At 40.1% G+C, this 13057-nt stretch overlaps 1 protein-coding gene across 1 annotated transcript in view; it reads left to right on the forward strand.

The window, feature by feature from the left end:
* rap1gapa (RAP1 GTPase activating protein a) overlaps positions 1 to 13057 on the forward strand; it is a 50373-nt gene that overhangs the window by 17327 nt on the left and 19989 nt on the right. The window contains exons 3-6 of the mRNA XM_046055337.1: positions 3997 to 4090; positions 11098 to 11133; positions 12244 to 12291; positions 12758 to 12796. Coding sequence (XP_045911293.1) covers positions 3997 to 4090; positions 11098 to 11133; positions 12244 to 12291; positions 12758 to 12796 — 217 coding nt within the window. The remainder of the gene's footprint in view (positions 1 to 3996; positions 4091 to 11097; positions 11134 to 12243; positions 12292 to 12757; positions 12797 to 13057) is intronic.

A 13057-nucleotide genomic window follows, 5' to 3' on the forward strand; every position in this document is an offset into this window, starting at 1 on the left:
GCTGAGAGAGGGTGGGAGGCGGGGACTTATCAGGACAGCAGCAAATCTCAGAAGATAAGGGTTGGAGGCAGGATAGGGAGTGACCATAGGCCATTTCACCAGGCTAATGGGATGGGAATCCCTGGCAGCGGGCAACTTTTGGATTCTGCTGAGGATATTGGTGCAGCGAGAATACGATAAATTTAAAACTAACTATCTTCCTCCACAGGAGATAAAAATAATGCTCCACATCACTTAGGATTTTCTTCTTATTCTGTTATTATTTATTATATTGTCAGCATACAAGAGAGTCCTCAATGAGTCCTCAGTGAGGTCCCAGACTCTCATTCTAAATGCATGTGACTTTGATTTGATGGGAACCAGCTGCAATGATCAATGTTAAAACAATACTCTATGAAATCTGCCTCTTATCCGATAATGTGTTTTTTTTAATTATCTATAAGCACTATTGACAAAAGCCCTTACAGACATCAATTTAATTTTTTGACCCCACTCTGAACTCTTCCAAAAAGATTGAACCGCATTTGTGACATCTGCAGCTTTTGAGGGTTTAAAAGAGAGATAGAGAGAGATTATTCCCCCACTACAGCAGGATGCCTCAACAAATCTAGGCAATGTTAAAGTTTTGTTCAATGATTTAATACAGGGGGTTTTTGTCAGAAAGCTTTGGACAGAGAGAGGATTATTTATTTTGTTTATCACAATACACAGCTCTTAATAGTGCACAGTATGAGGACTGTGCCGTAATCCCTTGTTATCTCTTCATGTCTGACACATACAGCACACACACACAAATACATGCACAAACTTTAGTCCTAGGTAGGCCTATATACTTATTCATTGAGAAGCTGTCTAAGGAAAGGAAAGTTGAGTCGACACTTGTTGTTATTTAGCAGGGATTTATCAGGAAAAAGCACTATTGGTGACATTAGTCACTGGTCTGCTGGGAAATGATGGTAGCTTAGTGGAGGAAACACACATTTTCACTGGATTGAATGAGACCCATTACAGTAATTAAAAAGCTTTCCACACATGCTTTCTCATCCTGCACAATTAGCATTTAGGAGGCTGCAATGCCTGCTCACCTTTGGGAATTTAATGTTGGATATAATCACCTTGTTCAAGTCATATCATAATGAAAATGATTGTGCATGTGGGTGTGTTTTTTCATGTGTGGCTGATGTGGTTGCCACAGCAACAGCCCTAGTTGGCTTGTGAGGCAGTTTGGGGATTGAAGGCAACCCCCATTTCTCTAATAAACCCTGCTTTCCTTTCACTTTCTGAGCGGCAGACTTCAGTCGTCCCCTAGAAGGATGGTGGGGGTAGGGTCTCCTGTTTTGAAGGGGATTAGGGTGGTGGTGTTGGTGGTTGGGGCTGGTGTTTGTGGTATAGAATGCAGAGATTTGGACATGTACCACATCATGGTTTGTGTGAGCTTGAGAGTAGACAAAGAGGTTGGAGATGGAGGAAGTGACAACTAAAGAGCACACGTGTGTGTGAGACACTGAGTGGGAGGAGAGAGAGAGTGAGGGAGGAGAATCAGCGGCAGAGAGGATGCTCTCTGGGAGTGTGCGACAGTCTAAAGAGCTGAGAGTGAGGCCAGCAGGTGAACGGCTGATGGATAGCAGCAAGTGAGCCGACTGAAGCTGGTGAGAGAGAAGAGTAAACGGAGAGAGAGAGCAGAAAACTGTGAAAGGTGGGGAGGTGGGGAGGGGGGAGTGAGACGCTTAACTAGAAGAGAAGCGTAGACAGTGAGTCATCTGGCTGAGTGCTGGGTCACTGTCCGGACTTCCCAGGGAGCATCCAGTGTTCAGCTGCCACAGTGTGAGTAAGTTTGCTGCTCCGCTCTATGCAGGACATCAGGTTGCCTGGCACGCTGTGACTTCTTCACACGGCTGATTTCTGTGGTGCATTGCTAACCAGCTGGTGTGTGTTATGTAATTTGTTGTGGTGTTGGGATGAAGCTGTGGCTTAGTGCTGCAAACTGAATTGCAGGAGGGCTTACGTAGTAACCGCACAGAGCAGGCAGGTGTGTGTGTGTGTGTGTGTGAACAGCAACATGTAATGTGTGATGCACAACATGCCTGTGATGAAGGGAGAGTTTGTAATGATCTGTCACTCTTACTCTGATGTGTGTTTTGATACTGCCAGAGTGAGATATAGATGATATATCTTGAGCCAATTGATGTGATTATATTTTGTGGGGTATTACTGTATGCACAACAGACCATGACTTTAGACAGCATACAAATCTCTAACAATTATTACCTCAATTATTTTTGATATATGATACAATGTCTATTTACAAAGCAACTGTTAGAAATGAAAGCTTTTTCTTTCACATGAATGTATGTGTGTGTGCCCTGCATCCATCTAATGTGCATTAGTTATAATTAAGAGTTCAGAGCAGCTGATGCTCTATCGTATCCTGTTCTCCCATGGGAGAGCTGCTGCTGGGGCTCCCGCCTTGGCTCTTTCATGTTTATTGAGCCTGCGGAGAAAAGGGCCATATTCACACAATTGTTCACATTTTATTTGGGTGATGCAGGAACTTTCTTGATTGAAGATTCACTTCGTTGTGTAATAGCAGACAGAGCTGTATGTTAATGATTCACGCTCTCTTTTCTTCACCTATATTTGATTCTGAATACACTCAGAACATGAAAACAGATTTCCATCTTGGTCTCTGTCCCTCTTAAGCAGCTGTTTGTCTTATCTACATCCTCAGTGACAGACCAACACAGCTCCATATATTCACTTGTGAAAGTAAAATGGTATGAACGACACACTGATGTAGTTACTGTGTACAGCTACACTATCTACTTGAAAAATATTTTGTTTTCGAGTTCAAGAGTTGTCCATTTTGTCTCATTGAGTTATTGAATGCGCTGATTAATATTTCTCTGCATGTGGAGCTTGGTAACTTTTGGCTGCTGGACAGCACACAGCACAGCAACACAGCACCTTGTAGATACAAAGATACATGATACGTATTTATTTGTGGCTGCCACAACTTTCTTTGATCACCACAGCCAGCAAGAAACATTTTCCGCTTTCACTGCTTCATTATCATTCAGATCCACTTTTTTTTTTTTTTAATTCAGATCCACTTTCATACTCATCGACCACTTTGTGTGTTTGAAATTGATCGAATTAATCAAACCAATTGAAAGCCTGCACAAACTGGCCAGTTGTCAGTGTCAATAAGGCACCATATTCAGCAGGGGTATTGATCAGTGATCCTGTGGGGATAAAGCCGTCCTGGTAGAGATATGGAGCAAAGGATGCGTGACAGTCGAGCTCGGTATTAGCAATGTGCTGCTCTCCTGCGTTGGAGAAGAAAGATGCTCTGTTTGAGTAAATGTGAAACTATGGGTATTTTGTCCCAAGATCCCTGAATTGTTTGTGAATAGCAGCTTATGCACTAAAAGAAAGGAAGAATGTGCAAATTATGATTTGATTTTTTTTTTCTTAATGATGGTCACAGTGAAGAAATCATTTATTGACTTATTTACTGTTAACTGTCAGACATAACTTCTATATGAAAGACAACTGACAACTGGCCAGTTTGTTCAGTCTTAAAATGAATGAGCATGAAAAAAGCATCTAAGCACCAGGTTTAACCTTGTATCACTAGGGCACTGCATATTAGAAAAAATAGCTACAGTTCCTGAACTGATTCATAGAGATCTTAATTGCAGTTTATATTCTCTGCTTGTGTTGTAAATTAGAGGTCCTTGTTTGTGTGTCTGGACATTTTCTGTCATTTCACCACTGTGTGGTAATGTGCTTTATTTTCTAGAAATAAAATAGAATGTAGTGGTAACCTAGAAGATTTTTTTAAACTCTAAGACCCCTAGTCTATACAAATGCACTCTGTTGCTAAATTAGACCAGCAACATTTCCTGAGGCATTACCTTTTATTGTCCTCTTGCTTGATCTCAAACTGAGTGACCTTTTCTGACTGAATGTTCTCTTGAATCTGTCTGATTGTAGGAAACAAGATGGGAGCGACCCCCGAATTTCTGCAACACTAGAGCCCCAGCTGTTCCAGCCTACACTTCCATACACCACCTCACCATTCCACAAGGTAGGAGGAGAACCCCCTCGGTTGAGTTTGCATTTTGACCCCTGACTTGTGATCTTTCTTTCTACGATATTGTGTCTCTACGCATCTTGTTTCTGCACCTGTTTCTGTCTGGACCCACTTGGCTCGGTGTTCTGTGTGTATTTAATCTGTCACGACTGTATCAGACCCAGACTTTCTGCTTGCAGTGTTACTTTGATTTTTATTCTTGTCCTCTTTTGTTTAACTTATGTAATTAGAGTGCACAGAGCTCCGTGTCTGGGATGATTATGTTCGCCTGATTCAATTAATACAAATCTATTTTTAGCAGGAAATTGTCAGTTTGATGCTGACAATTTCTCAATCCAAGCCTAACAAGTCTTATTCCATCAAAGCGAACAAAATACAGCCTGTCTGAGCAATAGTCATTTTTTAATCAAAAGACAAACTTCTTCGCCCCCACCAAAGTCGGTAATGTTTAATCAGTCTTTATGTGGGCTTCAATTGTTATCCAGTTGTTTTAATGCCATCGTATGATGATGATGAGCCAATTTTACTTCAGTAGCAGTTCAGTGTCAGTTAAAAATAATCAACAAAAAGGGTAAGCTAAAATGTGCTGATTTGTGCACTTCCAAAGTGTTTTTATTAGCTTGTGATGCATTGTGTACATTTTCTGCCATATACTCTGTAAGTTCAATTTAAGAGTGAATTCAATTTGTCTCCAGCTCAGTTTTCAGGGTTTTCCCCCCATTTCATTTCATGTATTATTCTTCCTTTCTGAGGAAATCATATGTATAAATGCCATATTTTATACCATAACAATTCTTTAATAATGTAAATATTGTACATACCCACATTCCTTTATATTTTATATTTATACTCTTATATTTATACATTCTTTATTCTACCTACTTTCTGTCATTATTTCTATTCCTTATGCCTTGATAAGTGTGCAACTGTGACAAAATTTCCCCTTGGGGATAAATAAAGTATTTCTGATTCTGATTTTTGATAATGGGAAATTGATGTGACTGTACATTCAAAATAAAAATGAAGGAAGAATATGATTAAGGAGAAAGCCTTTCAACGAATTTATTTAGACTGTCACAGTACCTATCAAATCCATTTTGCAGTTGGAATCTTCATGTCTACCTTTCACGTCTTATCATTATAATGAGCAACTGATGTGAAAAATCTATTTCGGGATATTTCGGGTACTTAAAAACTGAAAAAAGCTGAGGTTGGTGACGATAAAAAGTGGATACTATCTCACTCATGTCAGATTGGTTTTATAAGATCTCACACTTTGGATGGGGCTTACACTTCCTGCAGTCTGACTTGATCTGAGTAGAGCAGAGGGAGTGGGAAGAGAAAAGGATTAAAGGAGAATTTGGAGATTGGGTAGTCACTCCTGATCCCTGCAGCACACACTGTCTGTAGGTGCCTGACTTACAAGTTACAATTAGTCAGACATGAGGAGAGGACTTGTGAAACGTCTACAGAATACTGGCTGTCTTTGGCTTCTATGTCATGCAAATGCTCATGTAAAGGCACAGATGAAGGTATTCCAGATTTGGTTCATAGTATTTTCCCCATTTTCTTTACATCCTGTAGGAGAAACAACAGAAAAGTGCATTACATATGGGTTTGTAATTGGACAGAACAAAACGCTTCTACTCCCTAAAGGGAAATTAATAAAAATTTAAGTTATATTTAATATTTGATCTCTGTAACTCCATTTTAACCCCTTTGATTTGAAATTCAGGAAAAGGAACGTATCTTATAAGGATATTGAGGGACAGCATGGTAATGTGATGCACTGTAGTATGACAGGGGCTTAGTGGGGCAAGACTCAGAGGAGTGTATCACTTTAATCAGAGCCCTGCGAAAACCAGGTCAATCTGCAATTAACACCACCAGGTCTTATGGTCACTGCCTAATTCAAACCACACTACGATGCTGTCATAGTAACATTGTTGCACATTTCTAAGAGAGGAAACACAAAATCTATTTTCAGAGTTTGCTATAGACTACCGTTCCACACACAAATTAAAAACAAAGTATGTATCTCAAGACATTTCTGAGATGCTAATAACAATGTGCATAACCAAACAACACACACATTGTTATTTTACTATTTTGGAGTTGGGGTTCCTAACACAAACATGTTTTTTTTGCATTGCTTTTAAATACAACCTGTTTTGTGATAGTAGTAAGATCCTAAACAACCTTAAATTAGCTGGAACCAAAAGGCAGAACTCAGACCTAGACATATTGTCCATCAAAGAAAAAGACAAAAATATATTCTATTCATACTATTCTTCAGTCTTGTGCTGCTGGTCAGAGTTTTAATGAGCTCTGGGAGGACGCTTAGAGTTGCACCTGAGACGTCTGGAGGAGCGAGGAGGTCTTGCACATTTAATTTGCCTCTTGTCATAATGACAATCCTATTAGCTCTTATAATGAAAGGTCTCAGCTCTGACACCTGCACTGTGTGTTAGCCTGACTCCCTGTGGATCCCACACCTCCTCCAATCTGGTCATTTCTGCCACATGTTTTTCTGCTGCAATGAAGGTTGCTGTTTGTCTCCACTTTGTTTCCACTGCAGTTTGTGTGTGTATCTAGATTCCTTTTCAGACTTTAGTCTCCTTTACTCTATCCATCTCAGTATTTTCCATCAGTGTTTATTACTGATCATCTCCTAATTTTTCAATGTCATTTGGACTGTCCATATACAAGGGATGATGTACAAGGTACATTTATTTGCCTATTACAAAAAGATTGTAAAATGAGATGCAGTTTGTAGTTCCCTTAGCTACAAAGTAAACGTTACATACATAAATTATAAAAATGATATACAGAAATAAAATATTTTTCATGGTTCAGTGCTCAGGATGAATTTAAGTCTAAAGCCTGGGGGAAGAAGCTGCTCTGTAGTCTGGTGGTGCGACAGCAGATATTTCTGGATCTCTTGCCAGATGGCGGCAGGGTGAACAGGCTGTGACTGGGGTTGGTACTACTATCTTTTAGTATCCTTTGGGCTCTGTGCAGGCACCTCGCTTCACTCATATCACTGATGTTCGGAGCTGGGTACCAAAGATCTTCTGAGTGATTTTAATTATCCGCTGCAGATCCCTCCTTTCCTGGGCTGTGCACATCCCATGTCAATTGGTGAAGTTTCCAGTCAGGAAGCCTTCTATTGGTTCTCTGTAAAAGGTGACAAGAATTTGGCATGGACATTTTGCCTTCTTAAGTTTCCTTAAGAAATACAGCCATTTTTTAGCTTTCTTCACGAGCATGGAGTTGTGAGATGACCATGTAAGATTCTCTGTGATTCCCAGGAACCTAAAACTGTTCACCTGCTCCAACTCAGCTCCACTGATGTAAACAGGAGTGTGTGTCTTTATCTCCTTTTTCCAAAAATCATTGATCAGCTCCTTGGTTTTGCTGCCGTTGAGCAGTAGGTTGTTCTCTGCGCCACTTAGCAAGATTATCAACTTCCTTCCGAAGCCTCATTGTTGTTTGAAATCCGATGATGTTGGTGTTATCCGCAAACTTCACAGTTGTCAACATGTTGGGGGTTGCAGTTGTTGGTGTACAGCGTGAACAAGAGGGGGCTGAGCACACAGCCCAGAGGGCCTCCGGTATTGAGGTGTGGCTGCCAATCTGAACTGTCTGGGGTCTGTTTGTGAAGAAGTGCAATATCCAGTTGCAGAGTGTTATACTCAAACCCAGAGTGCTGAGGCAGTTTCATGGGGGAGATTGTGTTGAATGCTGAACTGAAATCCAGAAACAGCATTCTAATGTAGGTGTTGTGTATGAGGCCTGAGTGGAGGGCAGTGGAGATGGCATATTTAGGGTCCAGGCTGGCTGGATGTTGTCCTTTATGTGCTGAAGAACCAGTTTCTCAAAGCACTTCATCAGAATGCAGTGCCACAGGGTGATAGTCATTCAAACTAGACACTGCAGTCTTTTTAGGTACGGTGACAATGGTGGCTGTCTTGAAGCAGGTGATAACATTCTCCTCTGAAGGTGATATGTAAGAAATGTCAGTAATAACACCAGCTAACTGATTGGAACAGGTTTTGGCTTTCAGTCTCACTCTGGCGGTGCCCTGTGCTTCCTTGTCACCTGACTTAAAAGCAGCTTTTTTGGCTCTGGATAAGAGCCCTCACCTCTCCATTCGTCCAGGCTTTCTGATTAGGGAGTGACTTTAATGTCTTAGTGATCGCCACATCATCAACACATTTGTTGATGTATGATGTCACTGATGAGGTATGTTCCTCAAGGTTAATGTGGCTGTCTTGGGTGGCGGCCTCTCTGAACATATGTTAGTCTGTGCACTCAAAGCAGATTTTACTGTTGGTTTGACCCTTTGAATCAGCTGAGTGTAAGTGGGCAGGAGAAGTAGAGAAATTTAGTCTGATTGACCAAAATGGGGACGAGGGAGGGCTTTGTAGCTGCCAGGAATATTTGTGTAGACATGGTCCAGAGTATTGCTTCCCCTGGTGGGGATGTGGACATGCTGGTGGAATTTAGGTTCAGGAACAGTTCTAAGATCTGTTTGATTAAAATCACCTGCTATAATAAAAACAACAACAGGTTGTTTTGTCATGTGATGTTCAGTTTTTAAAATATGTGCATCTGGAGGAATGTAAACAACGACGACAAAAACACTAGTGAATCATCAGGGCAGATAACATGGCTGACATCTTAACAGTAAAAATTCCACATCAGGTAAACACTGTCTATTCACTTTGACTGCGTTTGAGCACCAAGCTTCATTAATGTAAACACAGAGTCTTACCGGAGTCTTGAATTTTATCAGCGCAGAACACGCTCCCCCATCAAGAGTAAATATAGTTCCTCTGTGAACAGGAGATTGATAAAGGACGTCTATGAGAGTAGAAGAGTTGGACTCCACCTCCAGCTACCTGTCAGCCTAAGTCAAGATAGCCTTAGTGATAAAAACAGAGGTGGATGATATGTGGTTTGGATTTCTTCCTGCATTGCTACACAGAGAGATTGACAAAGAAGGATCAGCAGAGGACAAGACACCTCTAGCTGCAGTCAGAGGATTACTACTCTAAACTTCAAGCACTATCAGCTGCCTTTGCATGCAACCTGAGACATACACTTGCTGATAATCTTGTACGTTTAGAGGACGCACTGGGAGAAGCCAGCGGATCCTGTCTTCAACTTTGTATGAGCTAACACTTTGTCAGTCATGTTTGCAGTTAGCAGGGATGCAGCTTTACCTCGGTTATGGGACACAGTCAACTCTCTGTCATTTGACAAATGCACAGCAATCTGAGACTGAGTTTAATCCAAACCTGTTGAAGTCAGCCAAGACGAGGAACGTCATTTGAAGCTGCAGATCACTGCTTTAAGGAAAGTTAAAAATGGCTAAAAATCAAGACAACCACTTCAATGCTCCAAAGGTGACAAAGGCACACTGGAAAAAGCCCCGCAATGTAAGTAGCTTTACTTTAGAAACATGCTGGATGGAAAACATCACTGGATGGAAAACTAGAGAGGGAATTTGGCAGCATTTTCAGCAGAGGCTTGGAGAACTTCTTCTCCAAATTGAGATTAAAGTTGCAAATTCAAAACCTGACAGTTTATCTTGCTTGTTTGTTGAATTGATGAGCTGAAGAAAAATGTCTATTTGAAGGAGAACATTTCTAGTTCTAATATTAGGTGCTCTGTTAGTATAAACAAACAGGTGACAAGATTTGGTCAGACTTATTCGTGCTTTTTTGGTGCTATATGTCATGGCATATGGCTTTATGGCTAATGCAGTTGTTGTTTGAATCCAAGGATAAGATGTAGCTCAACACTAAAGGTCCTCTTTTTCTAACCTCTGGTTAATGTTATTGAAGCTGGCGTTATTTACTTTCAGGGTTTGTGGCGGACTATTGTTTGCACATGGTGGAGGACTTTACTCACACTCACACTAAACAACGAGATTTGCTCTGTACACAAACTGTTTAAAGCGGAACCTTTCAGCCTTCATTTGACCACTCCAGACCGACGTTTCTATGGACTACTTTCAGCCTTTTTGCAGTAGTTAGAGTTGTCATGCTTAACTGATGCATGCAAGTTTTGAATATGAAAATTTAAAGGACACTACCCCAAAAGCTGTGGCTGGGGATCTAAAAAATTAGGTTTAACCTGGAAAAGTCATGCATGACTTTGTAATAATGTGACAAACCACATGGGAGAGATGAGAGGTCACATGATGCAATCAGGTAAAATGTTGATTAAAATAATAGCACTTTGTAATGGGTTTCGTGAATGACAATGTTCAATATTTGACAGAAATGTAAGCAATAAACTATAACGTTCTGTGTGGAGCCATGGAGATCCTGGACTCTCTTTAACGGCTCAAAAAACACAGCTGTTTTATAACCTTGATATGTCTTGAATTTCTCGCTCCCAGCTGTAAAACCTGCTTAAATACAGTGGATTTTCATATGCTCTACAGTATATCTGATTAGTGTTGACAGTACTTTTTATGCAGCACTAACCTTCCAAAATCCCAAAAAAGTCCATTTAGATTGTGTCACCACATAGGATAACATATTGTACATTTCTATGTGTGTAATGACTTTTAAGCAAACAAAAGGAATATTTATTCATGCAACAACCCATATAGCAAATAATACACAAAATATTTCCTATTTCCTTGGTTTAATAACATTTCATTATTTTGTCATTTTTATGAAATGTGAAAGCTCAGTTTGTGCAAAGGGAAGAGTTCCCACTTCAGAACTTTTCTACACATTAGGTTTTAATAAGAAGGAGGGAAATGTAAATTTTGCACTTGTTATTATCGTTACGCATACAGCAATAAGCAAGTATGATCAACAAAACTGAGCTTTTTTTTCTCACTGGATGGAGTGTGACGAGACTCCACATAAACTGCTGAACATGGCTGAACTGTAACTGTCAGACTGCTGTAAAAATAAATTAACCTCAGCACCCAACAAATGAACTCAAAACATTTTCTCTCACTCTCCTCTCTCCAGACTACAGATTTATTTGAAATTATTGAAAGGATGCAGGTAAGATGATGAATAGATCTTTGTGTTTTGGCTCGGCTTTATAAGCTGCACTTACCAAGAAACTAACCAGTCAGTGTGACTCTTCCTAATTCTGCAGCACTCTGGTCCTCTCCTCGACTACAACACTTCTGTAAATTCTATTCTTGAGAAGGAAATTGATTCTGTTGGTTACAGAGGAGAGTTGCCAGAGCAATATATGTGTGTCTCAGCGTCTCTTCTTAACATTCTTGTTGTAACACTGGCTGACAGCACTGTAAGCTTATTATCTCACCTCTGTCTCCTGGTTTCTGAAAGCTTTGGAAGGATTGTTATTTTAAACATATGATTCCATACATATATAGTACATATGTTTATGATGGGGCGTATCCAAACTCATGATGACTGGTCTTTTATATTAAATTAATTACAATAGCTTTCAGTGACTTCAACATTTTACACGTCTGGCAGTGTGTGTTGGCTTCGATGCATTTTCAAAATATAAATATTTTTCTTTAGCAGGGGGGTGTGATTCAGGACAGTGTCTTTTCCCCAACATATCGATATGATGTATCGTGTTCCTTGATGCCAGGCGCTATCACCTAGCCGTAATTTAGTATCACTGCGTCTCTTTCTCTGCATCGTTGACTTTGATTTTTTTCACACATACACACCTCAAGTCCAATGGGTGTTTCATCTTTTTAATCCCTGGGGTCTTATTACCACACATGTGTGCTGAAAGACTTTTCAGTCACTCCCAAATGCCTGCTCTTTAGCATCCTCTAACTGTCTTTCAGTGTCCTCTCTCTGTGTATGTAATTCATCTCTTTCTGTATCTTTCCATCTGTCCGTCTGTGACTTTGCTTTGTTGCCTGCTGCATATCTCTTGGGAAAATTGTGTTGTTATGTAATGATGTTGAAATTTTTCTCCGTTTGTTTTGTTGTTGTCATTTAGAACATGAATCTACACTTCTTTATGTAGATTTATTTGTACATCCAATTACCTACAGGGGTTTGAATTTAATTATTTGTGTTTTTTTTATGCAAAACCAGCTGCTGTGTTGATGACTTTGTGTGACCCTTCTCTCTCTCTCTCTCTCTCTGGTTTTCTTATCTCACCCTGTCCTCGTGTAGGGCAACAGGATGGATGAGCAGAGATGCACCTTTCCTCCCCCACTGAAGGTACAACTCTCCATGTAGAGACAGTATTATTCACATGATGCGGTCATTGTCTCACAACTTCTTCACCATATCTTGCTCTGCCAGACAGGCTGATTACTTCAGCTCACGGACAGTAGCACAGTATTATGCATATTGCAATGCTCTCAAGGCTTGCCATCATTTTTATACTGACAGAGCTAGCGAGGATTCAAAATCAAATATTCTCAGATGCTATGCTCTGCAGATGGAACAGGAAATGCTGATAATGTAATACAGTGTTTTAAACCATCAGTGTGCCAAATAATGGCAATAATTACTGCTATAAACTTACTGATCAAGCATGCATTGATTCCTTTGTAGCTGCCAAACTGATTTTCATTGCATTACAGTTATGCAATAACACTGTAACAGTGTCATTTGGGATTATAGAGTGTGTTTCTTTTTATTCTTTGATGAAGAAACAAAGCTTTTTTCTCTATTTTTTCAGACTGAGGAGGACTATATTCCATACCCAAGTGTCCATGAGGTAGAATGATAATGTGCTGCAGTAGTACTTTTCACAATCAGTGCTTGTGTATCACTGAGAAATCAATTAAATTAAATTCTTCTGAAAGTACTTTCACAGCTACACCGTTCCATTCTTCAACCCTTGTTATTTTCAATTTCTGGACAGGTTTTGGGTAGAAAAAGCCCCTTTCCTCTCATCCTCCTGCCGCAGTTTGGGGGTTATTGGATTGAAGGGACTAACTATGAGCTGAGTGACACAGTGGACACAAAACAGCTGCAG

This window comes from Micropterus dolomieu, linkage group LG08 (assembly GCF_021292245.1).
Source record: "Micropterus dolomieu isolate WLL.071019.BEF.003 ecotype Adirondacks linkage group LG08, ASM2129224v1, whole genome shotgun sequence".
Classification (NCBI taxonomy): domain Eukaryota; kingdom Metazoa; phylum Chordata; class Actinopteri; order Centrarchiformes; family Centrarchidae; genus Micropterus; species Micropterus dolomieu.